This window comes from Chelmon rostratus, chromosome 6, assembly GCF_017976325.1.
Source record: "Chelmon rostratus isolate fCheRos1 chromosome 6, fCheRos1.pri, whole genome shotgun sequence".
NCBI classification, from domain to species: domain Eukaryota; kingdom Metazoa; phylum Chordata; class Actinopteri; order Chaetodontiformes; family Chaetodontidae; genus Chelmon; species Chelmon rostratus.
This window is the reverse complement of record NC_055663.1, coordinates 6,517,206-6,536,214: the sequence shown is the minus strand read 5'-3', so window position 1 is coordinate 6,536,214 and position 19,009 is coordinate 6,517,206. Positions and strand designations below refer to the sequence as shown.

General features: G+C 41.7%; 1 protein-coding gene across 1 annotated transcript in view; it reads left to right on the top strand.

Annotated features, from left to right (window-relative positions):
- Positions 1 to 1,025: 1,025 nt before the first annotated feature.
- Positions 1,026 to 19,009, top strand: part of spire2 (spire-type actin nucleation factor 2) — a 31,581-nt gene continuing 13,597 nt past the window's right edge. Inside the window, exons 1-8 of the mRNA XM_041939335.1 lie at positions 1,026 to 1,384; positions 11,293 to 11,336; positions 11,751 to 12,131; positions 14,053 to 14,133; positions 14,260 to 14,424; positions 15,568 to 15,654; positions 16,772 to 16,889; positions 18,261 to 18,427. Of these exons, the coding sequence (XP_041795269.1) occupies positions 1,087 to 1,384; positions 11,293 to 11,336; positions 11,751 to 12,131; positions 14,053 to 14,133; positions 14,260 to 14,424; positions 15,568 to 15,654; positions 16,772 to 16,889; positions 18,261 to 18,427 (1,341 nt within the window). The 5' untranslated portion in view covers positions 1,026 to 1,086. The remainder of the gene's footprint in view (positions 1,385 to 11,292; positions 11,337 to 11,750; positions 12,132 to 14,052; positions 14,134 to 14,259; positions 14,425 to 15,567; positions 15,655 to 16,771; positions 16,890 to 18,260; positions 18,428 to 19,009) is intronic.

Sequence of the window (19,009 nt, the reverse complement as noted above, 5' to 3'; positions counted from 1 at the left end):
TTTGCAATTGACACTGGGGAAAACAGCTCAGAGAAGAGAGGAGACAAATGGGACACAGTCACACACTCATCTTCCCATGCGATGGATCGTATATCATCACAGTGATCATATAACATGTGATCACATAGGACTGATTCATAGTCTCCGGATTTCCGGAACTTCTATTCTCCTCGTCTCCTCTCGGCGACCGGCAGGTGGGTAATGCGACAGCCAGGAGGATGATTTCTGCCTCGCAGGCTGTTGATTGACGTTTTCCCGGTGATCCAATCGTCTCTCTCACTTGCTGATATGCCAATGAGCTAAGTCAAGTCAGCTAGAATTGGCCTGGCCATGATCGAAAGCGTACTGGCTTTACTTTCAAAATAAAAGCACGAATTATGTCGTTACATGCACCTAATTTTTGGCATTTGTAAATCATTTAAGGATAGTGAAAATTAATATTATGGCTACTCAGTAATATTTTTTTTTTCGGATGTGTTTGAAATATAATGAAGAAATTGTGGAAATATGCTGAGGAGCACACTAAAATAGGTCCATAAGTTCCAGTAAATATACGAGTGATACTTCAGTTCAGGGTAGAATATGATAAATTCTCTGTTACATACATTTAAGAGGTGAAACAACATCAGACCTAAGCAGTCTTCTGGTGTTGGGCTCGAGTAATTGGAAGTTCAGTGCCTTGCTCAAGAGCATCACAATAGTTAGGCTACTGTTTGAAGAGGGAAAACTTTCACAGTCTGATTTACATGTGAAATAAGACAGTCATTTGATTTTAGGTGCATAATGATTAAAAAACAGCAATTTCTTTAACTATATATTTGTATTTGACTTTGATATGCTACTAACTTTGTTTAAAAAAAGCTACTTGTAGATTAAAAGTGGTTTTACTTTTAAAAACTTGGACCGGAAGTGCTTTTTTCAGTTATGGCGCTTGACGGTGTTGTGGTAACGAGGTGCAGCTGCGCTAGTTGAAGAGCGGTAGACGTCAAGAGGAGGACAGGAGTCTGAACCGAACAGGACTCAGCGGACAGCATAAATGGCCTCGGTGCCTGGCGAGTGAAGGATGGGCTCCACGGTATCACAGCCATGGCCAGATCCACCAACAGAACCGCCGAGGACGGGGACCCGCGAGTAACCGCCCACACGGACCGCGTCGAGGCGCGGGACCTGGCCGAGCCCCGGGAACTGTCTTTGGAGGAGGTGCTGAAGTCTTACGAGCAGCCCATCAACGAGGAGCAGGCATGGGCGGTGTGCTACCAGTGCTGCAGCGGTCTGAGGGTGCCCCGCCCGCCGGCTGGGAGAGTCAGCCGTGTGAAGGATCCGTCCTCCATCCTCCTGCACAGGGACGGAACCGTGTCATTGCAGCAGGAGCCCCAACACAACGGTAGGATAACTGTCCGTTTATGCCCGCAACTTCCTCCTGCCCTGCCGCTCGTTTGGAATGGCTGACACAGAACTCGAGCATGAAAAAGTCAATTCTAACAGTGTGTCCGTGCTATACAAAGTAAGTTAGCGCTTACAGTTTGACAAAACGCCGTGTTTTGAATATTAGGATCAACGTTTCACTTCGGCCCAACGTTATGTCCACGAATCAGCAGTCTGCTAGTAAAATTTAGACTTTTTCCACCGCTCCACCTCATTCCCGCGGTCCTCTTCCAGTAAACTACTCCGCGGTAGGCGGCAAGTGAACATAGTAAAGAAATGTAGTAAAACTACATCCTGCTTGGCTGACCATATCAGTTCGTAACTCAACTGTGTCTACCAGTGTTTCATAAAAGATACCGAGCCAATAAGACGAGGAAAACCTTGAACTATAAGTAACGCCTCATGAAATTATTAGAATTTCATACGGAGTTTGGTGCGCAGGAGCATCCTGCTCATCGGAGAGAAACGGACACACCGGTGCCATCCTGTCCCGTTGTAAACAACATAATTTTCCTGCCTGAGCGACCTTCAGCTAGATTAATGGATAATTTCTTGTAATCATGAGCTTCTCTTATACAAATATACACTGTTGATTCGGACAGCTAAGTCACCATTTTTGTCGCACTCGCGATGCCAACAAGGATGACTTGTGTTATGCCGGTATCAGTGATTAATTATTCATAGAGCACAGCTTCACCCTCACATCCCCTCTTGCAAAGATTGTTTTGGAGACTTCAAAGGGTGGATGGAGCCCCAGAGCATTTGACGCAGTTTTCTCGTTGTTTCCCCCGCTGAGTGTAGTCTGCACCTGCATAATATCCTACTGGATGTGAAGTATTTATGTTCTCAATGCGGGCCGGGCCCCAGAAACCTGTTCCGGAAGTCTGATCAGCACAGAGATAACTTTAGGCCAAACTGAATTTAAAAAAAGATTTTATTTGGACTGTTTCCAAGCCTCTGATCAACTTATATAGGCTACCTGCTTTTAGAGCTTTCAGAGCCACTTTACAATAAATCCAACAAACCACATAGCACTTGCTTCAATGAAATCTCAACTTTTTCCACCTCTTATTGCCACAGTCTTGAGCAATTACAGCCATTATTGCCAGAAAAATTCTGTTTCATTTAAGTGCTGCTGGGAGCCTATTGTACAGAATGTGTGTGGGTCTTGGTGATGATGCGGGCTGCAGAGTTTTGAACCAGTTGAAGTTTATGGAGGGACTTGTGAGGGACACCGAAAAGGAGTGAATTACAATAATCAAGACGGGAAGTGACGAGGCTGTGGACCAGGATAGCAGTGGTGTGAGGGGTGAGAGAGGGACAGAGACAGTTGATGTTGCGTAAATGAAAATAGGCAGACCGGGTAATGTTATTGATGTGAGAGTGGAAAGATAGTGAGCTATCGAGGATGACACCCAGACTCTTAACCTGAGGGGAGGGGGACAGTGTGGAGCTGTCAAAATCGAGGAAGAATCTGTCAGTTTTGGATAGTGATGCTTCAGTACCAACCAGAAGAATTTTTTTTTTGTTACTGTTAAGTAAGAAAAAAAAGCTAGTTAATGTCTTGTATTATGTACCGCTTTTGCTTTACCTTTTCCCTAAAGCAACATAAAACCAGCATGTAGGCTTCGTTGCACCAAGAGGCCAGAGAGGGCCTTATAAATATTAAAAACACTAGTGAGAAATGTCGAGAAAAGCAGGAATGTAAGTTATCACATCTCAGTATAGAAGGATGGTCTCGGCCCTCCTTGACTATGAAACAAGTCGACACAACCCAATGAACATGCGCCTCTGTGCTGTTTCGCCTAGTGACAGCTGTGTAGCACCTGTTAAGGAATCTAACAGAAAAAGTTTACAGGTTGCCTCCTCTTCTTGGTGCATGTTGCTTGGCAACAGGATGGCATTTATCTTATCCATTGTTATTGAGTAATTGAAAAACTTCTTTGTTAAGTCTTTGTTAAAGTTGGACTTAAAGTGGCTCAGAGGGACCTGTATCCTATAAGAGAACAGTTGATTTTGATACTCCGTCATGTACTACTGTCTACATAATAATAATTCCCATTGTGTTCTACTCAGTCGGACCATAGGGACTTTAAGGTGTCCATCATTTTGCTGGGGACCCTGTGAATCCCCCTCATGGACCACAGGGGAACTATACTTAAGATCCTGCTGAACCACTTTTGTCATCTAACAGTGATGATTAGTTCTCAGCCCTCACTGAGGAGATGTTTAGCCTCTCTTTAACAGAGCTGATTATCCCTGCAGCCAATGTTGGTTTACGCTCTGCTGATCCGTAAGTAAACACGCTCCATATATAAAACGTGGTGATAATCCCTTAACCAGCATGAGGTGAGTCTATTATCCTGAGGCTGTCTACATAATTAATGCAGCTAGTGAGCTCGAGGACCATTTGCATTCTTTAAGAAGTTGAATTTATCCCAAAATATCATGCCAGTTTTAGACAGCTGCAATATGGAGTTGGTTGATTGCAGCTGTCTAAATTGTTAATTGCAGCTGGTTAATTTGAGGCCCCAGCTTCACTATTAAGAAGTGTTTTTATTGATTTATTTTTGCCGACTGCATTCATTGCAATTGTACTACTCACAGATGCAAATTAGGGTAACCAAAACCACTGGGCCTAATTTTACAAAAGTAAAAGTACATCAGCCTGATACATAGATTTAATGACTATACCTTCAAGTGTCTGTGCAGTATTTTCAAAAAACACAATTTTACCTCTTAAAAGTAGATCTGACGATATATAGAAAATGTTGGGAACTTCTTTTGGAGTCACCTCGTTGCCTCTGTGACCAGTGCTGCTGTACAGCTGCTCATATTTTTCCTGGCTAACATTCATTTCTTTATTTTCTAAAAAAGATAATGAAAATGTTAAAAAATGAAATACATTTCTACCAGAATAACCAAAAAAAGTAAGAAAAGAAAATGGTAAAAACACATTAATGTCATGACTGTAGGGGATAAAATTGTCCCCTTCCCACTCTGGGAAGGTCCAAGTGTGTCATGTGTTCAGTCCCAATAATCAGACACACTCATCAGGGAGCCGAAGGCACCATGCAGTCAGTGAAATTTTTACATTGAGCCACTTCTTAAAACAAGAAGGGGAGGTGCATTTCATATTAAGGCTGCTGGGCTTAATAATGTTCTTAAGAATGTTCAGAATGCCAAGAGCACTGTCTGAGCTCATTCGTTTCCCCAAATATTAAACTAATGACGAGCTAAATATTAAATATATTTCCCCTACAAATTTCTACACTTAAAGACATGAACAGGAAATATGAAAGAACAAAGACAAGGAACAAGAAATATTCAGTTTAGAATGCTTTAAACAAGAGAAACTTTCCTTTCAAACTCACAGCATCTAACTAGTTGATTTGCTTGACCTTTGATTCAATCACAGGTAGGTAAAAATGTGCAATAAGTCACCTGCAGGTGATATATTTGATTTCTGTTAATCACTTGAAACCAGCGAGCTACAGAGTGTCATCTCTAAACTGCCTTAAAGTGACAACCTAGGTGAGTGTTGGAGGGTTTACATGCTCCTTCAACCCAGAAATGTAAATGTATCATATACTTGTACACAGTATTTACAGCATAAAAAGAAATAAAACCTACTGTAATATTTTTCTGCGTTGGTATGAAATATGACCGACCGACGCTGTTAGTAAATACGAGCGTGCGTGCAGTGTACTGACGTCACTGACATCAGCTGTTGCGATGACTATCTGGCCCGTTCCCCCGACAGAGAGAGCACAAATCTGACCTGAAACAGCCGCACTGTAATCACACTGAATCATGGTCTGGCAGTAAGCTCTTGTAATGTCACGAATGTTATTCTCCCACTACAGATGTGTTCAGGAGCCGACTGCCATCTGGCATACTTTGTTAGTTAATAGTGAGCCATTCACAATGTTTCAAGTTCTTTATTGCCATATGCAAAACAATTAGAGTGAAGATAAGATAAAATAATACACAGTAGTAGTTAACATGTGTGAATTAAATATACAATGTTTGTGTGTGTGTGTGTGTGTGTGTGTGTGTGTATATATATCTAGTGCAGCAAAAATGAATTGATGAAGTTTGCTCATTAAAGCAATGCTGTCTAATTATTTCAAGACAGTAAAGCAAATGCAGAATAATATACAGTATTTTCAGTACTTTTTCATAATCTTATCTATAATTGTGTTTTTAAAGCAGCATGATGGGTCAGGGGCAGTGCAGCAAGCTGTGGTAGCACATGGTACATTATTAGTAGTAATTACTAGTAACCTGTTGCATTAATGTGAATACGTTTTTCAGTGATGTTTTTTAAACGAGTAGTGTAAGGATTGAAATTAAACAATTAGATTAGAGCTGGATAATCGCTTTATCTATGGAGGTTTACTAGATTACTTTTAACTGGATAAAAGCAAAAAAGCTACATTTTATTATTTCCAGCATTTTAAAAAGCAGAAGTCGTTCCTCGTTTTATTGTATAACGCTCTTTCAAACAACTTGGCAAGGCAAGTGCAGACAAGGCCTCTACAATAAAGAAGACAAATGAAGGTCAATAAGTGGACGTTGGGTGTGCTGCCGTGCATTGAGAAAATGGAAATGTAACCAATAAATATTTGATCAGATATCGCTCAAGTTTCCGTTGTGAAGAAAAAGCAGTATTCACTTTAGACTGTTTGTGACTAATGGCATTAAATATTCTAAAAAGTCCATAAAGTCATGTTTTACCACAGTATCTCTTTGACCTCATTTTAGCTGATTAGCATTAGCTAAATCTGCTGTCCGGTGGATCAAGCTTTAGGTGTGTTGGCTTTGTCGAGTGTTAGCTTTAGAATAGCTATATCAGGGGAGTTAGCTACATCAATCATTAGCTTTAAAATAGCTTTTCGGAGCCATTTCTGCGCTTTCTGTTTCTTTTTAAATTAAAACCTGTAATCATGTGTTTACCCCCAGAGACAAAGTGTTTGCTAATGCAGCTCTCGTGCAAATTCATCGCGTGAGCTAGACAAGGAGCAGCGTCGGCCAGCTTCCTGCCCCCACCTCAGGAGACGCTGCCACAGCGCATGCCGCGCACCATAACTCACAGTTCTGTTTGAAGGCTGGACAGTGATTCATGGAGTGCACTTAAGGCCAGCAGGAAGTCAAAGTCCAGATACATATCGCCCCTGTCAGGTAAAAAGCTTGCATCAACCGAGTGTCAACTGCTTTTTCCAACATGAATGTTTTTATCTCGCTGACTGGGCATTGTTGAAACACAAGACGCATGAAATTTGATTAGTCAAGTTTTCCCATGACAGCATCACTGTGCACCTCAAGAGTTGCCAAATGTCTATCACACCGAAGGGAGTTTATATGACATATAGCTCTAGATCTGAACGCACCTCCAAATATTATGTCATTTTAGTGATTTCGTTTCCTCTTCATTATTGCTCTGCTGCAATAAATGCTCTCACAGTGATTTGTAAAATGTGCAAAGGTCAACTTTGACTTGACATGTAGGTAAAGGTGCAAGTGCTACACCCTACTATACCTGATGTGGACTTAGAGATAAAGGATTTTTTTTTAATTTGTCCTATTTCTTTTCGCTCTGTCTGTCTCTCTCATTCATTTATTACTAGCTCTGCTCTTCCCAGACCAGTGTTTTTTCCCTCTGTCACTCTGTGGTTTCTTTGAATTTGGTCTCTCAGACACTATTACCATGGCAACAGATGGCAAAGTCCGTCTTGGGAGAATGAAATGTTTTCCATCTTTAGCCAGGACAAACTTGGTCTGACTTAAAGCTAATGAGAAGGAACACAGTGGGTTATGGTGTGAAGAGGGAGGGGGCTGTCACAGCATAGCATTCAGAAAGACAGACAACGGGCTGGATAGCTGACAGATCGTCCCTGGTGTTAGCCATATAGAGGAAGTGCCCACGGGATGGTTGGTCAGTGGGTTGGTCCACCTCTTTGGTCCAGACTGAAACAGCCCTACTACTATTGGATGGACTGCCATGACACTTGCTCCATGTACTGCCTTCAAATGAAACTCATGAGCTTGTGGTTCCGACATGGAAAGTTGTGTACTCTTACAGTTCAAGTGGTTAATTTGTGAGAACACCGCTGCTAGGCAACGGCAACATGGACGTTATTGTCCATACACAGAGGCTAACAATGTAGCAAGCCAGTGAGTGGGTAACGTAATGCAGGAAACTCAAAGACATAATGAAAAGATGAGGCTGTCGGGAAAATCAGCAGTTTCCTCATAGGTAATATAAAATAATGGAAAAAAGCGCTCTATGACTAAAATAATAATATATTAACTTACTATACCTCAAAAAATTAACTTCCATGGACTCTGCCATTTCTGAAAACATCAGCAAACATGTCTCAACTCATGAATTTTGGAGCTTTCAGAAAATTACACAGCCACAAAGTACAACTGAGGCTGCTAGGAGGGCATCGTGGAAGTGTTGGTAAAAGTTTTTGTTCCACTGTGAGAATTTTTGAGAGGCACTATAGTGCATAATTTCCACACTCAGAATTCAGACAGTCAGATGAAATGGCAGAAAGCAGATATAGTTCACTATATGGCAAATAAGGGGTTATTTGGACACAGACTACATGTATTTGCGGTTAGGAAAAGTTAGCACTCTGACAGACAGGCTGAATTAAAATGGTTTCCATGGTAAACATTACTCTTGCTAAACTTTATCATGTTGACATTGTTGCCGTGCTGACATTAGCATTTAGCTTTGCAAAGTCACAAGCATGACTAATAGTCTTATTTTCACTTACTGCTAGTGATAATTAGCCATGCTGATAATCAGTAATGAGCACAGTAGCATGACAACCACCATTATTTTTCTATTTTTAGTTCACCACAACAGTTAAGGATAAAGAGACAAACGTAGAACCTCAGTTTAATCCCGTACAGTTTGGTTTTATTTAGAATGAGTGAGACAGCCTCACAGAGCTGCTCACATGGCTGTGCACTCATTGTCCAGCAAACCCAAACCGTTAAAGTTGTTGAGGAGGATTTGGACAAAAAAACAGCCCTGATATGAAAGTGGTTTATGTTTTAGCTAGAAACACACTGAAGTTTAATGGAGAAAAACTCCAACATCTCAGCGGCCTGAACATCCTTTCCCTCTCCGGATGGCTAACTGGGTTGTTGTTTTTTCCCCCAAAATCTAAGCTTGTGAGCTCTTGGGAGCGTTTTCATTGCAAATTCCTCTCCTCTTTTGTGTTTACTGACCTGTAACTGTGGGAAACTGGTGGAGGTATCACCGGTTACACTATGCGACCCTGGCCGTGCATTATTTGAACCTGTCTGACAGGTTTGCAGGGCTTCGTGTAACCTCAATCCTGTGGGCAGGGCATCATAATAAAAAGTTTCCCCGCTCTCCTCAGTGTCAGTTGCTGCCTTTTGTTGCAGATTGAAGCAGCGTCTGTGTTCACACGGGGAACTGAGTGACGCTCCGTCTGTCTGAGGTCCATATCCTGCCCTCAGCACTTTGTTGTTGACAGGGGAGGATGCTGTGGTAGGCTGACCCAACCCCATCACTACGTCCACACCTACGCTCCCTATTTGTCTTCTGTTTTCTGCTGATCTCTCTCATCTCTCTCACGCTTTCTCACTCCTTTCATCCTCTCTCTCTTCCCTGGCGTTTCCAGGGGTTCTCTCTCTTTGTCTCCGTCTCCTGCTCCTCTCGTCCGTCCATTCTCGTGTTTCTCTGCAGTGAGAGCTGCTGATTGAGGGGTTTCAGGCCTCTCGGGTGTCGTTACTGACATCAGAGCTGGGAGAAAGAGCTTTTTTTACTCGCTCGCTCTCTCACACACACACTCACATAAGCATGCTAAACCTGGCTGCGACGCAATGATGCATGACCAAGTTTTGACTGTGGGACAGATGGAGTATCACATTTGATTTAATGAGTAGAAGACTGAAAACAGGCTCAGTTTTTTATTATTGCTATAAAGTTCACAGCATGGCTGTGAGCGACACACATGTTGTTTTCCTCTTTTCCTCATTTCTGATTTTTGTTTCAAGCTGCCCCAGGCAAGATTTTTAAGTAATACTTTTCTTAAATTACTGCAGAGAGTGCCGGCTCTTAGTCGTTTTCCCAGATGCTCACATTCATATGAAACTGACAAAAAAAAAAGAAAAGAAGTGGTTCTCGAAATTTTAATTTTAACTGCAGAGAAATGCGAGGCTCGCCATTGAAAGAAGAAAAACAGGACACTAACCCCAAAATCAACAGTTCACAGTAACTGTCCAAATCTTGGACGCAGAGTGGAATTAAGACAATATCCCTTAATAGTAAAAATGAAAATGATAGAAAAGTCACATGTTAAAACCATTTGATAAGACTTGCACCTTTATTCTGCATTTCTACGTTGAGAAAATCAACTTCTGCTGCAAAAAGCAAGAGAAAATATTAGATAAAACCAACTTATATTCCTAAACATAATCTCAAAAATAGAGTAGTTAAGAGCATTCAATAGCTTCAGCCCCACATTTAATCAAAATGAAAAACCATGTACACCAAGAATTTTTAAAGAAAGACTTGGTGATGAATAATTAATCATTAGAATGAGAAACAGAAAACACTGGTTAGATAAAGAGAAGATTAACAAGGGGTGTGGGGGGGGGGACATTGTGCGGTTATAGAGAAGAAGAGAGCTTGAAGAGTAGGCAAGGACTGGATCACCCTGGGAATCGAACCCAGGACCTTTACGATCTTTCAGGTGACCTACACTGAGAGCCGTAGAGGAAGTGTTTTGTCAAGTGCCTTCTCCCATTTTCAGGGAATAATATGACGAACAGGAACATTCTGGCTCGTTCAACTGTTGATGCTGCTACATCGCCACCTATTGGCTAAATGGCACCAAAGAAATGTTCTACAGGTTGTATCTACACTTGTTCTGCAAATGTGGTTGCAATAGCTAATCCAATGTATTTATTGTTTGAGGAAGGCAGTTTTAAATTGTGAATGAAACCTGAAGGTTTGAGGTGAGTAACAGTGAAAAGCAGAGAACGAGAGAGTGAGAAGGACTGTGTTCTACAGCCTTGCTCAGTTTGTGTGCGTCTGCATTTTGTCCCCCTTCAGCTCTCAGCGCCGCCCTGAGCAGGGTTCATATTCACAGAACCCTCAGAGAACGAGACTTACTGACTACACCGCTGGGGAGACGTAGCTTCACACACACCTTCTGACAATGTGATGCAATGATATCACATCACCAGACTTTTATTGTCAATGCAAGACTGAATCCCCATTGTCTGTTTATTTAGCTTGTTTATTTTGTATTGTGGTGGTCTTGTCTGTACTTTTCTTACTAAGTTGAGCATTTTGAGCATTTTACAATAGTACAAGGAATAAATGTTGTTTTTTGAAATGCTGGAAACAATAACATTAAGCCTTTTTCTTTTTATCTGATTAATAATTAATTGAAGTAATGATCGACAGATTAATCGCTTATCAAAATAGTCACTGGTTGCAACCGTAATTTGGTGAAATTATCTTTACGTACTGACAGCAATCACTAAATCAAATGCTTTGACAAAGAAATAAGAAACGGTCTTCTCATCACCACGCCTCTCCCCAGCACTCTCTCATGGGCAGCAGTCAGGCAGTGCACAGTCATGATGGGAGTTTTCAGGTGGATACTTACACAATCTGACTTACTCTTGTTGGCTTCTCCAGCATTACCAACCCCAGCTTTAAGCCCCAGTTTTGGCACAAATAGCAGATGTAAAAACTATGATGATAAACTTAATAATGCAATAAAAAGTACGCAATCACCCAGAATTGTCCTTTTAAGTTCTCTCTCTCAGGTCGTAATTGCTTGTGTTTCTCCTCCTTCGTCTCTTCAGATGCCACTGATGAGCCTCCTCTTCCACCTGCCACAGAGCGTCAGGTGAGGAAAAAAGAGGAGAGAAATAGCTTCACAGTTTAAATGGTGATGGTAAAAATGCATTTCACCGTTGAATTTAGCTAAGTTATCAGCTATTACAAGACCTTTTATTTGCCACAAAAGGGTTTTCCAGGTGACATAAACTATATTTTGTAGTTTATGTCGCTATTTTCTAACATGGAGCAGTGCTTTGGAATGCAGTTGTCATGACCCGTGCCGTCCCTGACAGCAGTCATATGTTTCACCTTTGCAAAGACATATTTGCCATCAACTTCCTCCTCGTAGTATAAATACTGTGAATTCCATGTTAATTCAAATTTAAAAGCGTGTTTGGCTGGATTGTGAAAACGTTAGTATGGGAAATTATATTGGTAAAGGACAACCTGTTTACTTTTGACTCCTCATCCATCCCTCCAGCTGGTCCAGTCGCTGGGTGTGGCCATCTACCGCGCTCTGGACTGGGGGCTGGACGACAGCGAGGAGCGGGAGCTTACCCCGCAGCTGGAGCACCTCATCGAACTCATGGTAGGGGGGGACCAGGGCGGAGAGGGCGACAGCACCGCCGGGAACGGTACAACAGATGAGGGGTACAGTGGCCAGGAAGAGGAGGAGGAAGAGGAGGAGCAGGAGGGAGTGATAAAGCCGGTGTGCACATTCCGCCAGGTGATGTCGCTGTGTGCGTCTCGGCTGGCCAACCCATGCCTGGCTCCAGAGCACTACCAGGCTGTCTGCAGGGCTCTGTTTGTAGAGACTCTGGAGCTGCAGACCTTCCTCATCAAGATCAGAGATGCGAAGGAGGTACGTTTGGTTGTCATGTCGATGTTAAAGTAACCCTTAAAAAAGAACACCTGTTTACTTTTGTAGAATAGTGGCGAAGAACATTGAGGGAATAAATACAGGAAAATATATGGATGACCTACTTTTCAGTGGACTTTCAATGCTTCTGCCTGCAGTGGCCTGCATCTCTCTGTGTGTGCCCTCTGAATCTGAAATGCTTGTCAGTCTGTTTGGTGGAACAATGTTAAGGTTTTGATCTGTTATTCTTGCAGCCTGAGACAGGGTGGGAGTTTAAACAAGTAAAATGAGAGTTACAGCTGTGCAGGCGTGATATAAAAGCATGCGCAATGACTTTTTCTATGTCAGTAAAATTGAGCATGTGTCTTATCTTGGAGATGATAAATACAAGCTTGGACATACTTCTGATGTGCTGCTCAGAGGATCAGTGCCAAGGTATCCGCAAGTTTCTTTGCCACAGACTTAATATTGGCAGTGAGTGCACCAAGGGAGGATTGTGTCTGTTTCTGTGATGTTCTGGACCAAAGATCAAAATGTCTGTTTTGTTGCTATTAAATTTTAGGATGTAAGCTGACATCTAGTCATTTATTTTCGATAAACAGGAATGCAGCATGGCTGCATTGTTCATGTGGTTTAAATGAGAGGTATAATTGTGTATCATCAGCCTAATGGTGAAATGAGATGTTTTGTTGCTGAATGGTATTCTTGAAGGGTAACATGCAAAATGATAAAAATCCTGACTGGAGACAAAAAGATTTCCTGTTTTCCACTTCAGCAACTCCAGTGAGTCCTGCCCATGTCTTCAAACAGGAATGCACTTCCATCTGTAATAATAATCTGTAATAATTCTCCGAGTTAAAGGTAACCTGAGATTTATTTTGTTTGCATTCAGTGTTTCTCAGGCCTAACACATGTGTTGAATGCATTCCCTTCCTCATAAAACATTTCTAAAAGGGATTATTTGACTACCTACTTTAAATTGCGCAGCGTTTACATCCATGTTTGTTAGCTAGCGATCTTCATCTTCTTCCCTGACTTGATCAGAGGTAGTATGAAACTGTCATCAGTAATATGTATTGTTTTGCCCACACAAAAGGATAATGCTGTACTGCTGTGTTTCAGGTGGTAAATCATGTAAACACAGGGACTCTCACAAATTGTTACCATTTCACCCCATCCTGATTGATAAGCAGCTGAAAAGAGAAAGGAGAGTGAGCAAATATGTTGTTTTACCTTGAAATGTGGCCTTGTTTGGAACGTGTTGCTGCATCAAATTCAGAATGAACATTTACAAAAATCAATGAAGCTGATGAGGTCACACAGTAATATGTTGTCAATGGAGTCAAACAGGATTAGCAAATTATCACATTTTGTTTTATTTAGGTTTTGCAGAGCATTGTAACTTTTTTTGGAATCAGGTTTGTACATTGAAGAGAAAACAAAGGCAAACAGTAAAATTACTCCGACTGTAAACATCCATCACAGTTCACAGACCGACTTCCTGCTTCAGGTTTGACCCTATGTACTTGCAGTAGTTCTATGTGCACATGGTATTCCACATGGATTCTTTGTGACATTCCACAGCTCTCTTTCAGTTTATTTCTTTTACCTCCAGATAGTCTTCAGTTTAGTGATTCAGGCTGTGTGCATTAGAAATAGACTTTTTTGGTGCCTCGAACTGGTATTATCATTGTCCGGGGCACAGGCTCAAGACGTAAAACTTTTGCTATCAGAATAATTTGAAATCATCACATTTCAACATGACAATACTGCAGACAATCCTGAATATAACCCCTTCAGATTTTGCAGAAGTTTTTTTTTTGTGGCAGAAAACCCGGTGTTTGAACTGTTGCCACTGTTTAAGCCTGCTATTGTTAAAAAAAAATTAAAAAGTGAAATGTGTCTCTTGCTTTTTGTTGCACAGATGCTGAAGAAGATCACAACAGAGGAAGCTTCGGAAGACCGGTCTACAGCTGAGCTGGACGCCCTGAAACACCGAGACTGGGTGAGACAAAACGAACGAGGGCACAGTGTGACAGGGAGGACAATGCAACAGTGTGTTTGACTGAAGAAGGCAGTGTTGTTGTGTTGATGCGTGCGGATGTGCGTTTCGCTGTTGTGTCCATCCCAGGCACGTCTGTGGGTGCAGCTGATGAAGGAGCTCAGGCAGGGAGTGAAGCTGAAGAAGGTGCAGGAGCAGCCGTTCAACCCGCTGCCCACCGAGTTCAGCCTCACGCCTTTTGAGATGCTGATGCAGGACATACGAGCTCGCAAGTTCCAGCTACGCAAAGTCATGGTGAGAGACAAGACTGAGTTTTAGACATCAAGCCAAGCATTAGAATTGACGTGACAACGAGGATTTGAAAGCTTTTAGAATGGCAGTGTCTATGCCATGAAAGCAGTTGAATTGTTTAGTGAGGAATGCAAGCAGTTAAACTGTCAGTTGAAGAGTACACGATTAAAGAAGTTGAAATGTCATCTGAACTATGAAGAATTATACCAGTTTGAATTTCATTTGTAGCTTAAGCAAAAGGGATATGAAAGTGTGCTCACTGTAAATCACTGCAGTGTTAGTTGACTTATAAATGCTGAAAGCGGTTGAAATGTCAGTAGGGATGTTAACTACTGCTTCTCTGAAATCTTCACCCTGCAACAAATGTTTTCATCAGCACTTGTCTTTGTTTAAATGGGGCATGAGGACTTTGAGTGCAGACAGGAGTCTGTAAGTCACCCTCTACCTCTTATTCAGGCAGCCCACTGCACCATGTGCTGTACAGGATTTGTCTCAGGAAGATAAGGTTATGTAGCAGGCAAGCAGGCATGCATGTGGCAGTCACCTTGAGGCCTTCTCCACGGGCAGTTACATAATTCTGCCTCAGAACACAAATATTAATGAAGGCTCCTCTCAGCCTTCTGTTGTTCTGGCGGCAGTTGCACAGAAAATCATCACCCAACTCTGCAGTTCCCGTCAGCTCCATGGAGCGTTTCAGCTTCTTTCAGCTCTTTGTTTTGGTTTTTACGGCCTGCAGCTGAACTGTTTTGGTTCAGCCTCACAGCTCTGATCAGCCATGTGTCCAGCAGCAGCAGGTAGCTGTTTTCAGGAAAGCTCTGAACCCGATGTACTCCACATGCTCTGCACCAAATGGCAGGCAGAGTTAGCATTTAGCAGCTAATGGAACAGATTTTTTTTCAAGAGTTGGTGGAGACCAAAACCAAGCTCGAAGGAGAGTAAATATTATACTTCGATTTTTGTAGGTGGACCCAAATGTGTGCTAATGTTGCTGCAGAATGTGTCAATAGATTCACATTCAGACTATAGTATACTCATGATGTACTTGTTTCTCTCTGAAACATTTCAAGAGGCAAAAGTGACTGCATTTTACTGTGTGATTTACAGACACAGTGCTACAGCTGGTGTTGTGTTTCTTGTCTTACCCAGGTGGGTGGTGACATTCCTACCAGAGTGAAGAGGAATGCCCATGAACTGATACTGGATTTCATCAGATCAAGACCTCCACTTAAACCAGTGAGTGGGTTTTGTCTCATAATAGAGATTCACTACAGCGGTGTGAAGAAGAGTACATGCAAGTATGCAAGTGTTCTCTCCATTTCCAGTACACCCTGCACACCACTGTATCATACAGGAGAGGTAAAGAATGCTGCATGCAATAAAGATACTGATTGATCTTATAAAGCAGGTTTGTCTGTAAATCTATCTTAATGAGCTTAATGTGACAATTAAGTGCTTTTGTCTTTGTCCCACGCCCTGACTCTAGCATTAACTGTCATATTAGCCTGAACCATAGTTTTTTGGCATTGCTGGCTGGCTACCGAACAAAATTAGTTAACAGCTTACTAGAAAAGCAACCAACTATAAATGCAACTATGAGCCCCCAATAATGTCTTGTACTTGATACTATAATAAGCATTTCACTGATAAAAGCTGAACAGTGCAAGTCAGTGCAAGCTTGTGTTGAATACATTATTGCACTAAACTAGCTTACATCTCTGGACAACTAGTTTAGACTAATAAATTGCTAACTTTAGCTTCTCCCTGATACTTATTTCCATTATAATAGACCTGTATACATCACTGAGCATTTTCTGGATGCAATACATTAAAACCAGCCTCTAGCTGATAACTGATACTAAAACTGTTTACCTTGATACGTACTTATATAAGCTTCTGATACTTTAATGCACATTACACATATATGATTAATACAGTACATACCCAGAGATTTGTTTTAAATGAATTTTCTAACTTAGAATACTTAGTGTGATTTGATATACCTGTGTATATACGTCACAAGTCTTTTTTTTTATCATTGTTACACCAGTTTATCAGGCCTGCTTTATTACGTAGTAGTCAGTTATCGTAAAACTGTATTACTGGAGTTTTTACTGTCAATATTACTACAGCGCAGTACAGAACTGTCATGCTACATGTTATTCAGAGTTTCATTGGAGAGTGTTATTGTCCAGTGATGGCCTAAGCGCTGTTTCAAAAGCTTTTACACCCAGTCAAGAAAGACAGAGGTTTTGGAACGGTTGGTAAAATATGTACATATATGTGCATATTTCATCAGCTCTTTTAGATTCCTCAGATGTGTGGATGTGTTCTAATTATTTGTCCTCATTAGGTTTCAGAGCGCAGCCTCCCCCCTCCTCCCCCACAGCAGCAGTCTCTTCATGACCTGGTCCTGGCTGAGATCAAGCAGGAAAGAAAGCTCAAACCTGTGTCCCCGCCCAGCTCCAGACGTAAGGGAACAATCACTCACCACTGTTTACCCACCACATTAACTGAAGTCTCTCACCACCAGGTCAAATTACAGTTTAAGTATTCCATGAAAAACATCATAAATCTTTTGTTAAACACAAACATTTTATTTGTTCAGGAGAAAAGGTAATTTTTCCAGTTGACCTGTGGTGCTTTGCAGAATGAAAAGCAGTTTCCACCAGACAAACAGTTGGATGATGTCTGGGGAAAAGCATTATGGTGATGTTAAGTGAAATAAAAAATAAAGTCTGGCGGCTGCTCTTGACATCATTCTTTGTGTATTTGTCTCTGAATGGCCCACTTAAAGTTTGACTCCTGTTATGTGCTTAAGAAAGTAAATGTTCTACTGCAGGTGAATGGACCAGTCACTGCTAAATAATGACTCCAGGGCTGACGCTGTAGTCTATACACTCTGCACTGTTGCCTGGGAGTTACTCCCTACAATTGTGTATTGCATGCTAGCTTTGTAAGCTGTTGTGTGTAACAAGAGCATTTTTCCATTCAGAGCTGCAGTGCATGTGGAGGGGGAATTGCATTTCATATATATTGACCAGCTATTTACAGATCAAGGTCATTCAGTGTGTGGGCCTTTGATAACCCTAACCCTTTGCAGGGAGAAAGCAAGTTGATTTGTTTAAAGCTGCTACTGTTAATTTGTGAAAAATTGAGAAAAATCAGATTAATGGAAATTGATAGTTAGATTGTGATGTCATCATTCTCCCAAAACTGAAACCACATTTCCCTTGAACCAGGTGACTAAGGTCCCTGGCAACGTTTGGCTTATACTAAAATAGATAAAATTGTCTGAAGACTTTTTCCTATTGTGTCATCTACCAAAATGATTAAAGAGCTGGATTTACAGTTTATGTACCATTAAATGATCCTGTAAAAATTAATGTATGAATTTATTGAAGGCAGAAATTAAGACAGCTTCAACACGCTTTTTTTGTTGTTGTTTTTTTCCAACAACATGTCATAATATGACACATAAGGGAGCTGCTCTTCCTGTCCCAGTTGCAGTACAAGGTACTGAGTCTGAGTCGCTATTTTGTTTTTGCATTTTAGCATTTTTCATCATGGTGCATAATTGTGTTTGTGCAGGCTGCACAAATTCGACCATCCTATTTTCCGTGCAGGTGAAGAGATGGACTTCACCGCTACCCCTGTAATGGAAGAACACGGTTGTATGCAAGCTCATTTTAGGATAATGTTATTTGCGATATGATGAAATTCAGGATGGGATGTCGAAGCCAGGGCAGAGGCTGATTGCTGGTCCTGCCTGGTCTGGCTCTGATCTCAGTGCTTCTGACTTATTTGCTCCCTGACTGTGTTTTTGGTTTCTCTTTCCTCAGCATTTGGCTCCCTGCCCTGCCTGGCTCAGACCTGTCCTTGTAATGTCAAATCTACTTCGTGCATCGACTTGTCCGTGTCAGAGCCTGGGCCCCGACCGTCATCCCGCCCTCGCATCCTGCTCAAGGCTCCGACTCTGGCCGAGATGGAGGAGATGAACATATTTGAGGTGAGGCTAGGCAGGAGCTCCAACACTGAGACATTGGAAGGGCGGTGAAAGGATTCATTGGAATCATTTTTGCCGTCTCTCAGGGCTGACTGCTGTTTTTCACAGCAACACATTCTTCGTTTCCCAGCTTAAGTGGGTTAAGATGCCTCTGTGCATTTGCAGGATAGCACAGAGTGGAAAGTGAAACAATGACTGGGATGAATCCTCCTCTCTTCTGCACAAAGACCCAACAACTTGGGAAATCGTGTCTTTTTCTCCCCTTTCTTGTTGTGTTATGCCAGCCGTCAAATTTTGACAATGTGTTTCCCCCTTACACTTTAGCATTTAAAAAATATCCTCAGTGGCTCAAAGAGGGCGCTAGCTGCAGGGCAAAACTAACTTCTGCTTCATCTTGGGGGAAAGACGTGTTTGCTGTTGCAGTACTACCTTCTGTTTTCTTTTTCACCTCAGTTTCACATTTGGATTCCTTTCCTCATCTTGATGCACCGTATGTAAACCAAATTTAGGGTGGAAAGGGTGGCATGGGTCCAGACTATCTTCCCTCTCCTTCTTGTCTTCTACTTTCTTATTGTCTTTCAGCAG